The 12897-nt window shown below is 42.0% G+C and overlaps 2 protein-coding genes across 4 annotated transcripts in view; one reads left to right on the forward strand and one right to left on the reverse strand.

Moving 5' to 3' along the window:
- POLE4 (DNA polymerase epsilon 4, accessory subunit) overlaps positions 1 to 9885 on the forward strand; it is a 200661-nt gene extending 190776 nt beyond the window's left edge. For 2 of the 3 annotated variants that reach the window (XM_062209725.1, XM_062209727.1), the window contains one exon: positions 9309 to 9885. In XM_062209725.1, coding sequence (XP_062065709.1) covers positions 9309 to 9552 — 244 coding nt within the window. In that variant the 3' untranslated portion in view covers positions 9553 to 9885. The remainder of the gene's footprint in view (positions 1 to 9308) is intronic. The other variant, XM_062209733.1, reaches the window with a different exon arrangement.
- Positions 1 to 12897, reverse strand: part of TACR1 (tachykinin receptor 1) — a 177665-nt gene that overhangs the window by 59371 nt on the left and 105397 nt on the right. The window lies entirely within an intron of this gene.

A 12897-nucleotide genomic window follows, 5' to 3' on the forward strand; every position in this document is an offset into this window, starting at 1 on the left:
TTTGTGTTATTTTGCTCAAGCAGTTCACCTGATAGCATGAAAGGTTTAAGGTCAAGAAGATGAATGGTGGGGTTGGTGAGGGTGGGAGCTTATGAACAAGATCAACTCCTCTTCACCTGTGAGGTTTCCTCTCACGGGCAGTCAGAGCACAGTACCCTTCTGCACTGGGGAGAGCAGCAGATGATGGAATCCATGAGCCCCCTCTCCTTTCTCTGGGCACCATTTTCCTGTGCCACTCTTCTAACATGTTAGAGCAGGTGAATTGATATGCTTAGAAGGAAGGGGGTACTCTAGGTAAAGCAGGAGTGAAGAGGCAGGGCCCCTCCGTGCCCCAATAAACATCACCCGGCTCCAGTGGAAGCACTTCAGAACTCCCAAAGTGACACAGAATTGTTTGAAAATCATGAAAGGGCACAGGGTTTGGGGTTAGAAGACTTGGATTGGTGGAACATCAGTAACTATTTGTATCAGTTTGGGTAAATTTCATAATCCTGCTAGGCTGCATTCAACATATAAGATTGGCTTATATATGGCATTCAACATATAAGAATGGCTGTATTTTGTAAAAGGCGAAAGATTTATACGATCTGAAGAGAAACAAGAGTATAGAATGGCTGTATTTTGTACTATACAATATTGTACAAATAGAGAGATACAGTTTAAGAACACGCTTCATCAGGGCCGGCGCCATGGCTCACTTGGTTAATCCTCTGCCTGTGGCGCCGGCATCCCATATGGGTTCTGGTTCTAGTCCCAGTTGCTCCTCTTCCAGTGCAATTCTCTGCTGTGGCCCGGGAGGGCAGTGGAGGATGGCCCAAGTGCTTGGGCCCTGCACCCGCATGAGAGACCAGGAGAAGCACCTGGCTCCTGGCTTTGGATCGGCGCAGCGCGCCGGCCGTAGTGGCCATTTGGGGAATGAACCAATGGAAGGAAGACCTTTCTTTCTGTCTTTCTCTCTCACTGTCTGTAACTCTGTCAGATAAAAAAACAAAAAACACACTTTGTGCATTATATAGGGCTTTGCCAATATTTGGAGTTTATTTTCATATCTACATGGCTGCAAAAGTGTTTTGGTTGGGGTCTCACTGTTCCCTCCCACACTGTCTATGGTGCACATTCCAGGACCTTCTCACTTCTCTCTGTGGATGACCTTGCCTCCCACTGCACTGACAATATGCAGAACTTCCAACACTGATTTCTCAACTCTGTTCTATCCCTTTGCATATCTTTTCACTCTTCTCTCCTGCTTCCCAGGAGGATGGGACCCCCCTCTGCCCCAGGGCTGAGCCCTCCACTCAGTGCACCTCCCTCAGGACTTGGCTCCACCAGTCATCCCCTGTCTGTCTTGTGTCTTCCTTCCCCCCAGATGACAGGCTCAAGTCTCTTGTGTCCTGGAAATTTGCATTCCCATAGCACATTGCGTCACAAGGTTAAGTATTGTTTTCCTTTTGTTTCTACTGTATCTTCTGAAAGAATAGCTTGAGTTCTCTACTTCCACTTCCACACTCATTTGGATGAGAAGAATGGAAGTAGGTGCCTTCTGAACACGAATAAACAGCCCATTGATTTTTCACGGATGTGATCAGCATGAGCAAATAAAGGGAAGTGTTTTGCAGAGTTCTTTTTTCTGAGTAGATACAGAATATGAAAAAAATAATGCCTGAGGACCAGGGAACTAGATGAAATCATTCAGTAACTTTGCTTTGCTCCTTTCCCACTTGGGTTTTCATCAACACCATTGCTTCATTGATTTTTTCCCCCTTCTTTTTATTGTAGGTGAACAAACTGTTTCCTTTTTGTGAAATTTTGAGATGCGACCTCAACATCCTCTCATCTCACAAACAGCACATTCAGGATTACAGTCAACTTGTATCTTTTCAAATAAATGTAAAAAACCATGGGGCTCAGCCTATCTAAAGTAATGATGATGGTAGATAATCATACAAAACTCAGGACTCTGGAGAGCTAAGCCCAATCTCAAGCACTCCTCTTATGCAGTCATGGCGTGAGCATCTCACCACCCTCCACACCTGCTGACCACCTGTGATTGAGGCAGCTGTTGTGTCCCCTCTAAATCTAAGACACAGGATCCTTTTCTATTGCTCAGCTAAGACATGAACATGTTTTTCTCCTCTCTAGGAATCTGCAGCAGGTACAAAACAAATGGGGCACTTGGTCTCTCACATCCTGTATCTTTTGGAACCACAGAGCTTTGAATGGACTCTCATCTGCTAAGAGATATCCAGGCTTTGAAACCCACATCTCTATCAGCGTTACTCACCACCATGTCCAGGTCACTCTAGGAACTGCTTCTTAGCCCCTCGGTACTGGGTTCATCACCTCAGGGGATGTTCCTTTGGGGCTTCTAGCCTTTGTAGAACCCTGGCTGGCCCCTGAGAACATGTGGTCTGCATACTCATTGTGCATTAAGGCTTTTCTTTTCTTTTCCTGCCCTCATATTTATTCCCTTCAGAACTAGCAGGTGGAGTGAGGGCTCTCCTACTCCTCACTGCCACTTCAATGTCACTTATGAAGTGCTGTCAAATACCATCCCTTTGAGAAGCATGCATCGGGCCACAACATCTCTCTCCCTTGTTGCTGTCACTCTCCAACCTCCTGGTCATGCTTCTCTGATCATGGAGGACCTCAGCTCTGTCTAAACACTTTCCTCCCCATCCCAGTTTCTGTCTCATTCCCGTGACTTCCTCCTCCCTGAGGAAGACCGCCCGGCACTATAGCATCTCAGTTGTGCTTAAGAGTTCCCATCCACTGATTCACTCCCCAGATACCTGCCACATCTGGAGCTGGCCTGGGGCGGAGGCTGAGACTGTGAGCTCTCTGAGAGGGGTGGCAGGAAACTAATTACTGGATCTGTCATCATTGCCTCCCAAGGTCTGTATTAGCAGGAAGCTGGAGTCAGGCGCAATTTCCTGGAATAAAACCTGGGCACTCCAGCGTGGGACATGGGCATCTTAACTTCTTGGCCAAACACTCACCCCAGCATCTCAGTTCTTGGACAACTCATCTCCAGTGAACTTCTCCCTCCTCTGCCTGAGTTACCTGCTCCCGGGTCATACTGAGAACATGAACCACTTCTGAGATGCTGATTTCAAGCATCTTCACAACAAGTACCACATCCATCCGCTCAACTCACTTTCCCAAGAGCCTCCACTGTCACAATTCTGTCTCTGTGGGAACTCAGTCAGTTGAATCTTCTGCTTTCTTCCTGTTGCAGCCTCGTTGGAGGTTGAGCTTCCCTATTCAAAAAATGTGCAATGCTCCAAAATCTAGAATGTTTTGAGCACCGACATGATGCCATAAGTGGAAAATACGGCACATGAAACTTTGTTTTATGTGCAAAATTATTTTTAAATATTATATAAAACTACGTTCAGTTGATGTGTGTAAGGTGTATATGAAATATACATTACTGGTGTCACATTTAGACTTGGGTCCCCTACTCCAAGATATCTCATTAGGTATATACAAAAACATAGAAAATCCAAAACCCCAACCCTTCTGGGTTGGGGACTTTGGTTAAGGGACATTCAACCTGCACTTCCTTCCTTGTCCCTCAGTGGCATCATTCCAGTGCAGATGTGTATAATTCCCTTACTCGCTCTTTCCTCCCATACTCCCCTGATTTTAAAAAAAAAAAAAATCTCAGCCTAAGATGAACCCAACTGCCCACATGCTTGTGCTCAGCTGCCCCAGAGGCTGCCCGTCAGAGAGGGTGCCACAGCTAGAGTGACAGTAGGACTTTCGATGCCCAGGCCATCTTCCTTCTTGGCTTCTGTGAAGCCACTACCCAGCTTTCTTCCTACGCTGACCGCAGACTTGCAGCCCCTCTGCCTCACGTCCCTGGGGCTTTGTCCATACCTCTCTTACTAGCTCTCACCCGGTGACTCCTTTGAACTCAAGTTGCAAATCCACGTCTGAGTTCATGACGCATATGTTCATGACGCATATGTTTACGTATGTCTTGACTTCAGACCTCACTTGGGAGCTGGAATCCTATGTCCCCTGGGGTGCATTTCCCAGGTGTCTCATGCCCACCCTCTGTTCCAGTAAAGCCTATGCTGGCAGCACTTTTCATGGTCTCCAGCCTGATACTTCGTCACTGATTCCTTTCCTTCCTTACCTAGCACATCACACATATACATACACATTTGCACACACTCCACACAGTCTGACTTTGGAGCTCACTCAATAGCTACCACGTCATTCAGCCTTTTTGAAGAGATATAGCATAACCATGGATTTCAGATTTTTTTGGAGCCAAAGTATACCTCTTTTAATTTCATTTTAATGCATATTTTGAAATACCCTCATACAAGCTCTTTTTCAGGCCTTTGCTCGGAATTCTTACTTCCACCAGATCTTGCCTACTGCTTTTCTTCATCCCTCGTCCAAGCACTGCTGTCTGAGTAACTTACATCCAAGCTCCAGGACCCAGCTGCTTGCTTACTCGTCTTGTGGAACCATTCCAGACTCTGTAACGGACAGCCCTCTGTGTGCTCTCACGGCACTGGGGACTTACTCTCATCATAACTCCCACCACTGTAGTGCATGCTGTTCTCCCTCTCCAATTGCCAGTGCTATAAGAATCTTGAGGGAGTGCATCTTGGTCATTGTTTTATCCCCAGCATAGTACCTGTTGTAATGTATGGTTCATAAATATTTGCTAAGTGAATGAATGAAATAATCAATCACACTAAGAATGTCAATTATGATGAAATTCTGTGGTTCAGAGAAGTGTAACTTCTAATTCACTAAATGTCTTTGGTGATATTAATAACTATACCTTGAAATAGATTACTATAGAAAAAAAGAATATTGTTGAAGTAGTTAATTTATGCATTTAGAAATGCTCAATAACATTCTATCTTTAAGAAAAAAGGAAACTTCCATTAAGGGAGTTCCAACATGTATACTTAGCCAACCATGATGCAAAATGTGGTTTCTGAATTAAAAAAAGAACAGCAAAGAACACATTGGACAAGGCAGAAAATTAAATTAGTCAGGCAGAGGACAACATGATTATTTTCTAAGAATAGGAAAGAGAAAACAGGGTGAAAATGAAAATATAGAAATAGAGAGTCTCAGAGATTCCAGCTACTAATAAAAGAATTTTCTGAAAGAGGTCAGAATGATAGAGATGAAACAATAAACAAATATGCTGTACTCTGTACACAGTGACTTCCTTCCAAAAATTAAAGCATGGAAAGGGAGATGAAAGAATAACTCTGCAGTGGAGAAAACAGACAACCACTATGTCAAGCTAGATAAGCAAGGTTAACAGCAAGGGACATGATGTCAGCAAGAAGGCAAAGTGGAGACACAGCCTGCATTGTTACTGGCTTCAAACAGACTGTTCATACTATAAGATGTTTTCTGTAAGCCTAATGGCATTCACAAAACAAAATACGCATGATAAAGAGAAAGAAGCAAAGCATGCCACGATAGGAAATAATCAAATAGCAAAGGGAAGAAAGTAAGAGAAGAGAAGAAAGGAACGAAGAATCTGTAAGACTAGCAGAAAACAAAAAGGCAGTAGTAAGTACTTATCATAATTACCTTGAATGTAAATGAATTATATTTTTCTATGAAAAGGTATTGAGTGGGTAAATGGGTAAAAATACACGACCCAACAATATGCTGCCTACAAGAGACTCACTTCAATTTTAAGGACATGTGTAGATGGAAAATGAAGAGATTGAAAAAAAAATTCCATGTGAACAGAAACCCAAAGAGATCAAGGATGAGTATGCTTATATCAGGCAAAACTAGACTTTAGTTCAAAATTGTACAAAGAGATTAAAAAGTCATTATTATATTGATAAAGGGGTCAATTCAGCAAGAAAATGTAACAATTCTAAGTAAATACACACTCAATATCAGAGCACTCAAATTTATAAGATAAATGTTAATACATCTGAAGTGAGAGAGATAGCAACACAGTAATAGTAGGGGACTTCAATAACCCACTTTCAACAATGAATAGATCATCCAGACAGAAAATCAATAAACAAACCTTGGGCTTGAGCCAAATTTTAGACCAAATGGACCTAACAGACATTTATAGAACATACCATCGAATAGTAGCAGAATGCACATTGTTTTCAGGAACACACAAAACACTCCCCAGGATAGTTCAAATGTTCGGCCACAAAATGAGTCTTAACAAATTTAAGAAGAATGAAATCATATCAAGTATATTTTCTGACCACAAGTACAAAACTTGAAATCAATAACAAGAAGAAAAACTCTCAAAAGAAGGCCAACAGGTTTATGAAACAAATGTTCAACAGCACAAATTATCAGCAAAATGCAAATTCAAACTATTATGAGGTATCACTTCACACCTATTAGAATGGCCATTATCAAAAAGACAAAAGACAGGGGCTGGTGCCATGGCTCACTTGGTTAATCTTCTGCCTGCAGCGCCAGCATCCCTATGGGTGCCAGTTCTAGTCCCGGTTGCTCCTCTTCCAGCCCAACTCTCTGCTGTGGCCCAGGAAGGCAGTGGAGGATGGCCCAAGTGCTTGGGCCCCTGCACCCATGTCGGAGACCAGGAGGAAGCACCTGGCTCCTGGCTTCGGATCGGTGTAGCTCCGGCTGTGGCGGCCATTTGGGGGATGAACCAGCGGAAGGAACACCTTTCTCTCTCTCTCTCTCTCCCTCTCTCACTCTCTCTCTGTCTAACTCTGTCAAATAAAAAAATTTTTAAAAAAAGATAACAAGTATTGGTGAGGATATGGAGAAAAGGGAACCCTTATTCACCATGGGTGGGAATGCAAAGTACAGCCATTATGGAAAACAGTGTGGAGCATTCTCAAGAAATTAAAAATAGAAATACCATGGGAGCCAGCATTTCCACCATAGAGTACATAGAAAATGAAAGCAGTATGTTGATGAGATAGCTATACTCCCATGTTCATTACAGCATTATTCACAGCTGATAAGATATGAAATCATTGTCAGGGGCCAGTACTGTGGCACAGTAGGTTAATCTTCCGCCTACAGTGCTGGCATCCCATATAAGTGCCGGTTAGAGTCCTGGCTGCTCCACTTCTGATCCAGCTCTCTGCGATGGCCTGGGAAAGCAGTAGAAGAAGGCCCAAGTGCTTGGGCCCCTGAGACCATGTGGGAGACCCAAAAGAAGCTTCTGGCTCCTGGCTTTGGATCAGCTCAGCTCCAGCCATTTTGGGGAGTGAATCAGCAAATGGAAGACTTTTCTGTTTCTCCCTCTCACTGTCTGTAAATCTACCTCTCAAGTAAATAACAATAAAGTCTTTAAAAAAATCATTGTAAGTGTTCATTAACAGATGAATGAATAAAGAAAAGTATGGTATAGGCACACAATGGAATGACTGCTACTTAGCCTTAAAAAAGAAGGAATCCTGTCATTTGAAACAATGTGGATAGACCTGGAGAATACTAGACTAGGTGAAATAAGCCAGAGAAGGAAAGACAATACGTGATCCCATTGTGTGTGGGGCCTAATTCATTAATCTCATAAAGCAAAGAATATGATGATAGGGGCTGTAGTGCAGGGAATAAGGAGCTGTTGGTAAATGAGTACAATGTTTCAGTTAGAAAGAATGAAGAACTTCTGGAGACCTGGTGTACAACATGGTGACTATAGTTAATAGCAGGGCATTGTATATTTAAAAATTGCCAAGGTATTGGATCTTAAATGTCTCACTCACCATGAAAAAATGACTATGTGAAGGACATATATATTAATTAGTTGATGTAATCATTGTGCAATGTATCAAAACATATTGTATGCCATATTTATAATTTTCATTTGTCAGTTATACTTTAAAGAAAGCTAAAGAAAAGATTAGCAGTGAAATAATTAGCTGTACTGATAGCACATACCCTCACTATGATGCAATGAGAATGACTCTACCTCTATGGGATTTTGCTGCAAAAGACATCACCCCAGGATAATCACAAGAAAAATCAAACAAGTCCCCAGTGAGAGATCTTCTACACAATATGGGGGTACTTCAAAAAGTTCATGGAAAAATGGAATCAAAAGATACATTTTTTTGGGGAAAATTTTGAAGTCCATGCCTAATTCTATCACTTGTATGCATGGACTTCCAAACTTATTTTGCACCAGAATAAGTGTATCTTTTAATTCTGTTTCCCACAACTTTTCAAGAGCCCTCATGATCAGCATGAGTAAAAACTACGAAGGTCATCAACAGCAAAGAAAGTCTGAGAAATTGTCACAGCCAAGAGGAGACGGAGGAGACACTAATGATCAAACCTAATGTGGTCTGGAACAAGAAGTGGACACGGGGGCTGGTGCTGTGGTGTAGAGTGCGAACATCCCATATGGCCACCTATTTGAGTCCTTGTTGCTCCTCTTCCAGTCCAGCTCTCTCTATTGCCTGGGAAAGCAGTGGAGGATGGCCCAAGTCCTTGGGCCCCTGCACCCACGTGGGAGATGGGGAGGAGGCACCTGGCTCCAGGTTTCGGATCAGCACAGCTCCAGCCATTGTGGCATTTGAGGAGTGAACCAGTGGATGGAAGATGTGTCTCTCTCTCTCTCTCTCTCTCTCTGCCTCTGCCTCTGCCTCTGCCTCTGCCTCTGCCTCTCTGTAACTCTGCCTTTCATACAAATAAACAAATCTTTTTTTTTTAAAAGAAGTGAACATTAGGAGTAACAGGAAATGCAAATGGAATATGAACTTTAGCTATTAATATGTCACATTAAGTTTATTAATTGTGATAGATGTACCATATGAAGATGTAAATGTAAGGGAAGCTGGGTGTGGAATATTTGGGAAAATTTTGTACTATTTTTGCAACTGTTTTTTAAAAACACTTTATTTTTACCTATTGAAGGGCAGAGAAACAGAGCAAGAGAGGCAAGGGGTGGGAGAGAGATGGAGATCTCTTCCATCCATGTTTCACTCCCCAAAGCCTACAGCCGCCAGCAGGAGGCTGGAATTCCATCTAGGTCTCCAGCGTGAGTGGCAGGGGCTCAAACATTTGGTCATCGTGTGCTGTCTTGAAGGACATATTAGCAGGAAGCTGGCTGGAAAGTGGAGGAACTGGGACTTGAACCGGAACTCCTATATGGGATATGGCGCTTCTCAAGTGGTTTGTAAGCCAGTTGTGCCACAATGCCCACCCCTTTGTCACTTTTCTGTAAATATAAAACTATTTCAAAATATAACTTTACTAAGAATAGAAATAATCATCCCTTTGTACATTAGTATAATCATAAAAATGACTATTTTCAAAAAAATTATTAAAAACAATGACAGTGTTTTGTGTTTTTGCAGATCTCATGTCTGGGATAATAGAAGATGTTTGAATTCTCAGAAATGCTGCTGTGTTCAATATGTTGTGATACAACACATCTGGAACCTCTGGAAAATTCCGTACATTTATGAGAGAAAGAGAATAAAAAAGGCAAACAATGTTATCATATTTTATAGAAACAATTTTGACCTCAGGAACCTCTTGAAAGCGGCTCATGAGTTCCTTGTTTACATTTTGAGAATGCCTGATCTATATTATAAATAAAGCATAGACTATAAACCCTAGATTACCAACAGAAAAAATGGCAACAGAAAATGAGGTTCGAAAGGGCAGGCATTGTGGTGCAGTGGGTTAAGCTACTGCTTGGGATGCCTGCATCTTGGGTTGTAGTGCCTGGGTTTAAGTTCTGCCTCCACGTCCAATCCGGCTTTTCCCAATGCACCTGGAAGGTAACAATGATGGTTCACATACTTGGGTTCCTGCCAGCCACGGGAGAGATCCAAATGGATGGAGTTCTGGGCTTCTGGCTTTAGCCTGGCCCAGCCTGGCTGCTGTGGTATTTGGGGAGTAAACCAAAGGATGGAAGAGCTCTCTCCCTCTGTGTCACATTGTCTTTTAAATAAATAAAACTTAAAAAAAAAAAAAAGGAAGTCACAAGTTTCTTATTCCTGTAAGTGGAAATAAAAAAGGAACCCTATTGTTAACATTATGCCAATACATGCCAAATAATCAACTGAAATTATAAGTGTTATAAATGTCAATAGTTAAAAATATTTGGGAATGTTTTTTTAAAAACTTAACTATTCATAAGATAACATAAAAGCTATTTCTCTTCTGAATTCCCATAGATAATAGTCAGCAAAACCATTTATGAAGCAGAAAAACAGAATGATGAGACAATTATAAGAACCAAAAAGTCTGAAACCAAATGACAAAGATCAAATGTAGCAATGGATATGGATAAATGACAATGACTGTAAAAATGTTAAAATTTCTTATTAAAATGCATAAGACCTACAACCAAGTTATAAACTACTATCAAAAGCATGCTGTATATAATAGAAATTCTCAGGGCTGGCGCTGTGGTGCAGCGGGTTAAAGCCCTGGCCTGAAGCGCTGGCATACCATGTGGGCGCCGGTTCTAGTCCTGGCTGCTCCACTTCCCATCCAGCTGTTTGCCATGGCCTGGGAAAGCAGTAGAAGGTGGCCGAAGGCCTCGGGCCCCTGCACCCATGTGGGAGACCTGGAAGAAGCTCCTGACTGCTGGCTTTGGATCAGTGCAGCTCCGGCCGTTAAGGCCATCTGGGGAGTGAACCAGCAGATGGAAGACCTCTCTCTGTGTCTCTACCTCTCTCTGTAACTCTTTCAAATAAATAAAAATAAATTTTAAAAATAAAAGAAATTCTCATGCTGGCGCTGTGGTGTAGTAGGCTAAGTTTTTGCCTGCTGTGCTGGCATCCCATATTGGTGCTGCTTTGTGTCCCAGCTCCTCCTCTTCTGATCCAACTCTCTGCTTACGGCCTGGGAAAACAGCAGAAGACGGCCCAAGTGCTTGAGCCCCCGCACCCATGTAGGAGAGCCCAAAGAATCCCCTTGCTCCTGGCTTTGGATTGGCCCAGCTCTGTCTGTTGCAGCCATTTGGGGAGTGAACCAGTAGATGGAAGACCTCTCTCTTTCTCTCCTCTGTCTGTGACTCTACCTCTCAAATAAATAAATAAAATCTTTAACAAAAAAGAAATTCTCACAACAAACTGATAAACACTAAATAATATGGAAAGAGTGACATTAAAAGTTATGGAAAGCACTAAATAGAAGAGTTGGCACTATGGGCCAGCACTGTGGTGCAGTGAGTTAAAGCCCTGGCCTGAAGTGCTGGCATCCCATATGGGCACTGGTTCTAGTCCCAGCTGCTCCTCTTCCAACCCAGCTCTTTGCTATGGCCTGAGAAAGCAGTAAAAGATGGCCCATGTCCTTGGGCCCCTGCACCTGTGTAGGAGACTGGGAAGAAGCTTCTGGCTCCTGGCTTCAGATAGGCACAGCTCCGGCTGTTGTGGCCATCTGGGGAGTGAACCAGTGGATGGAAGACTTCTCTCTCTCTCTGCCTCTCCTCTCTCTGTGTAACTCTGTCTTTCAAATAAATAAAATAATTTTTAAAAAAAGGTTGGCACTATTAATACTACAGAAAATAGTGCTGATGACACAACCCACTAAACAGAGAAAGAAAGATAGTTTCTGTGGCTAAAAGTATGATTCCTAGAATAAAAACACTATAGCTTCAATACATGTAAGGAAGATTTAGCAGAAGTACAATTACAAGGCAAGATTTTAAGGTATCCCTCTTGTTCTGTGATTGGATACATTATCAAAAATCCATAACAACAATTTGAACTAAGCCATCAGTGAGATGATTCTCTGTCAGGCTTTGAATTCTGCCTGTAAAGGAAGGAGGGAAGGAAGGGGAAGGAGAAAGGGCAAGGGAGGAGGAAGGGGGGAGGAAGCAACGAACTCCAGAATTCATGTACTTAAACACAGCAGCAGCTGGCAGTGGGCATTTGGTGCAACAGTTAAGACACACCTTAGGACACCTGCATCCCATCTAGGAGTGCCTTGGTTCACGTCCTGGCCCTGTGTCTGATTTTAGCTTTTTGCTGATGCCAACCTGTGAGGCCACAGATGATGTATTGAGTAGTTGAGTCTCTGTCACCCATATGGGAGACCTGGGTTGGGTTCCTGGATGCTGGGCCTTCTGGGGAGTAAACCAGCAGGTGAAAGACCTCTGTCTGTCTCTATGCCTCTCAAAATATGAAAAAAGGAAAAGAAAGGAAAAAAGTAATTATATCTGTGAAAAATTTGGGGAAATAGGTACCACAAATTCCCAAAATAACAAAAAGAATATCTCTAAATTTCTACTGAGTCAAGAAAAAATGCATAAGGGCTAAACAATTTCAAAAGAATCTGAGAGCATTCTGTATAGTGCTTATGGAATGGAGACAAAGCAGTTGTTCTCATGATTTGAAAAATTAAAATATATAGCCAATTACATCCAGAAATCCTGGAAATGCACATTTAAGTAAACTCAAGGAGAAACAGGATGGACAGCAGTGAAAACAAGGGAGGTTAGTGAATGAAAAGCAGAAGAACAGATAAATACACTCTTGGCATGTGTTTTGGAATAAAAATAGAGGAAGTAGACACTAAAATAATTTAAAAGATGATACATAATTGTGTATTTTAAAATTAAAAAGTCACTGTGAAGTAGATGTTTTTTCTTAAATGTATAAATTAACAAACTGAAAAAGTAGAAATACTAAAAGTAACGTGATAGAATTAAATATATTAAAGAGGATTTCTCCCATAAATGGCTTTAGGACCAGCTAGTTTTACCAGTGAGTTCCTTTGCTAATTCCATTGTTATTTCAGAAAACAAGGACAGTTTTAAAAGCATCCCTAGCCTTGTGCCAGAGTCACAAAAAAGTCAAATATTACTATTTAATATTGACATAAAAATTTTCCTTCAAATCCATACTAGTCGGTGTATTAAATGCATAACTGACCATGACCAACTCAGATTTGCCCAACAGACACATGAATGGAATTATCATGACTTGC

The sequence above is a fragment of the Lepus europaeus genome, chromosome 13, assembly GCF_033115175.1.
Source record: "Lepus europaeus isolate LE1 chromosome 13, mLepTim1.pri, whole genome shotgun sequence".
NCBI lineage: Eukaryota > Metazoa > Chordata > Mammalia > Lagomorpha > Leporidae > Lepus > Lepus europaeus.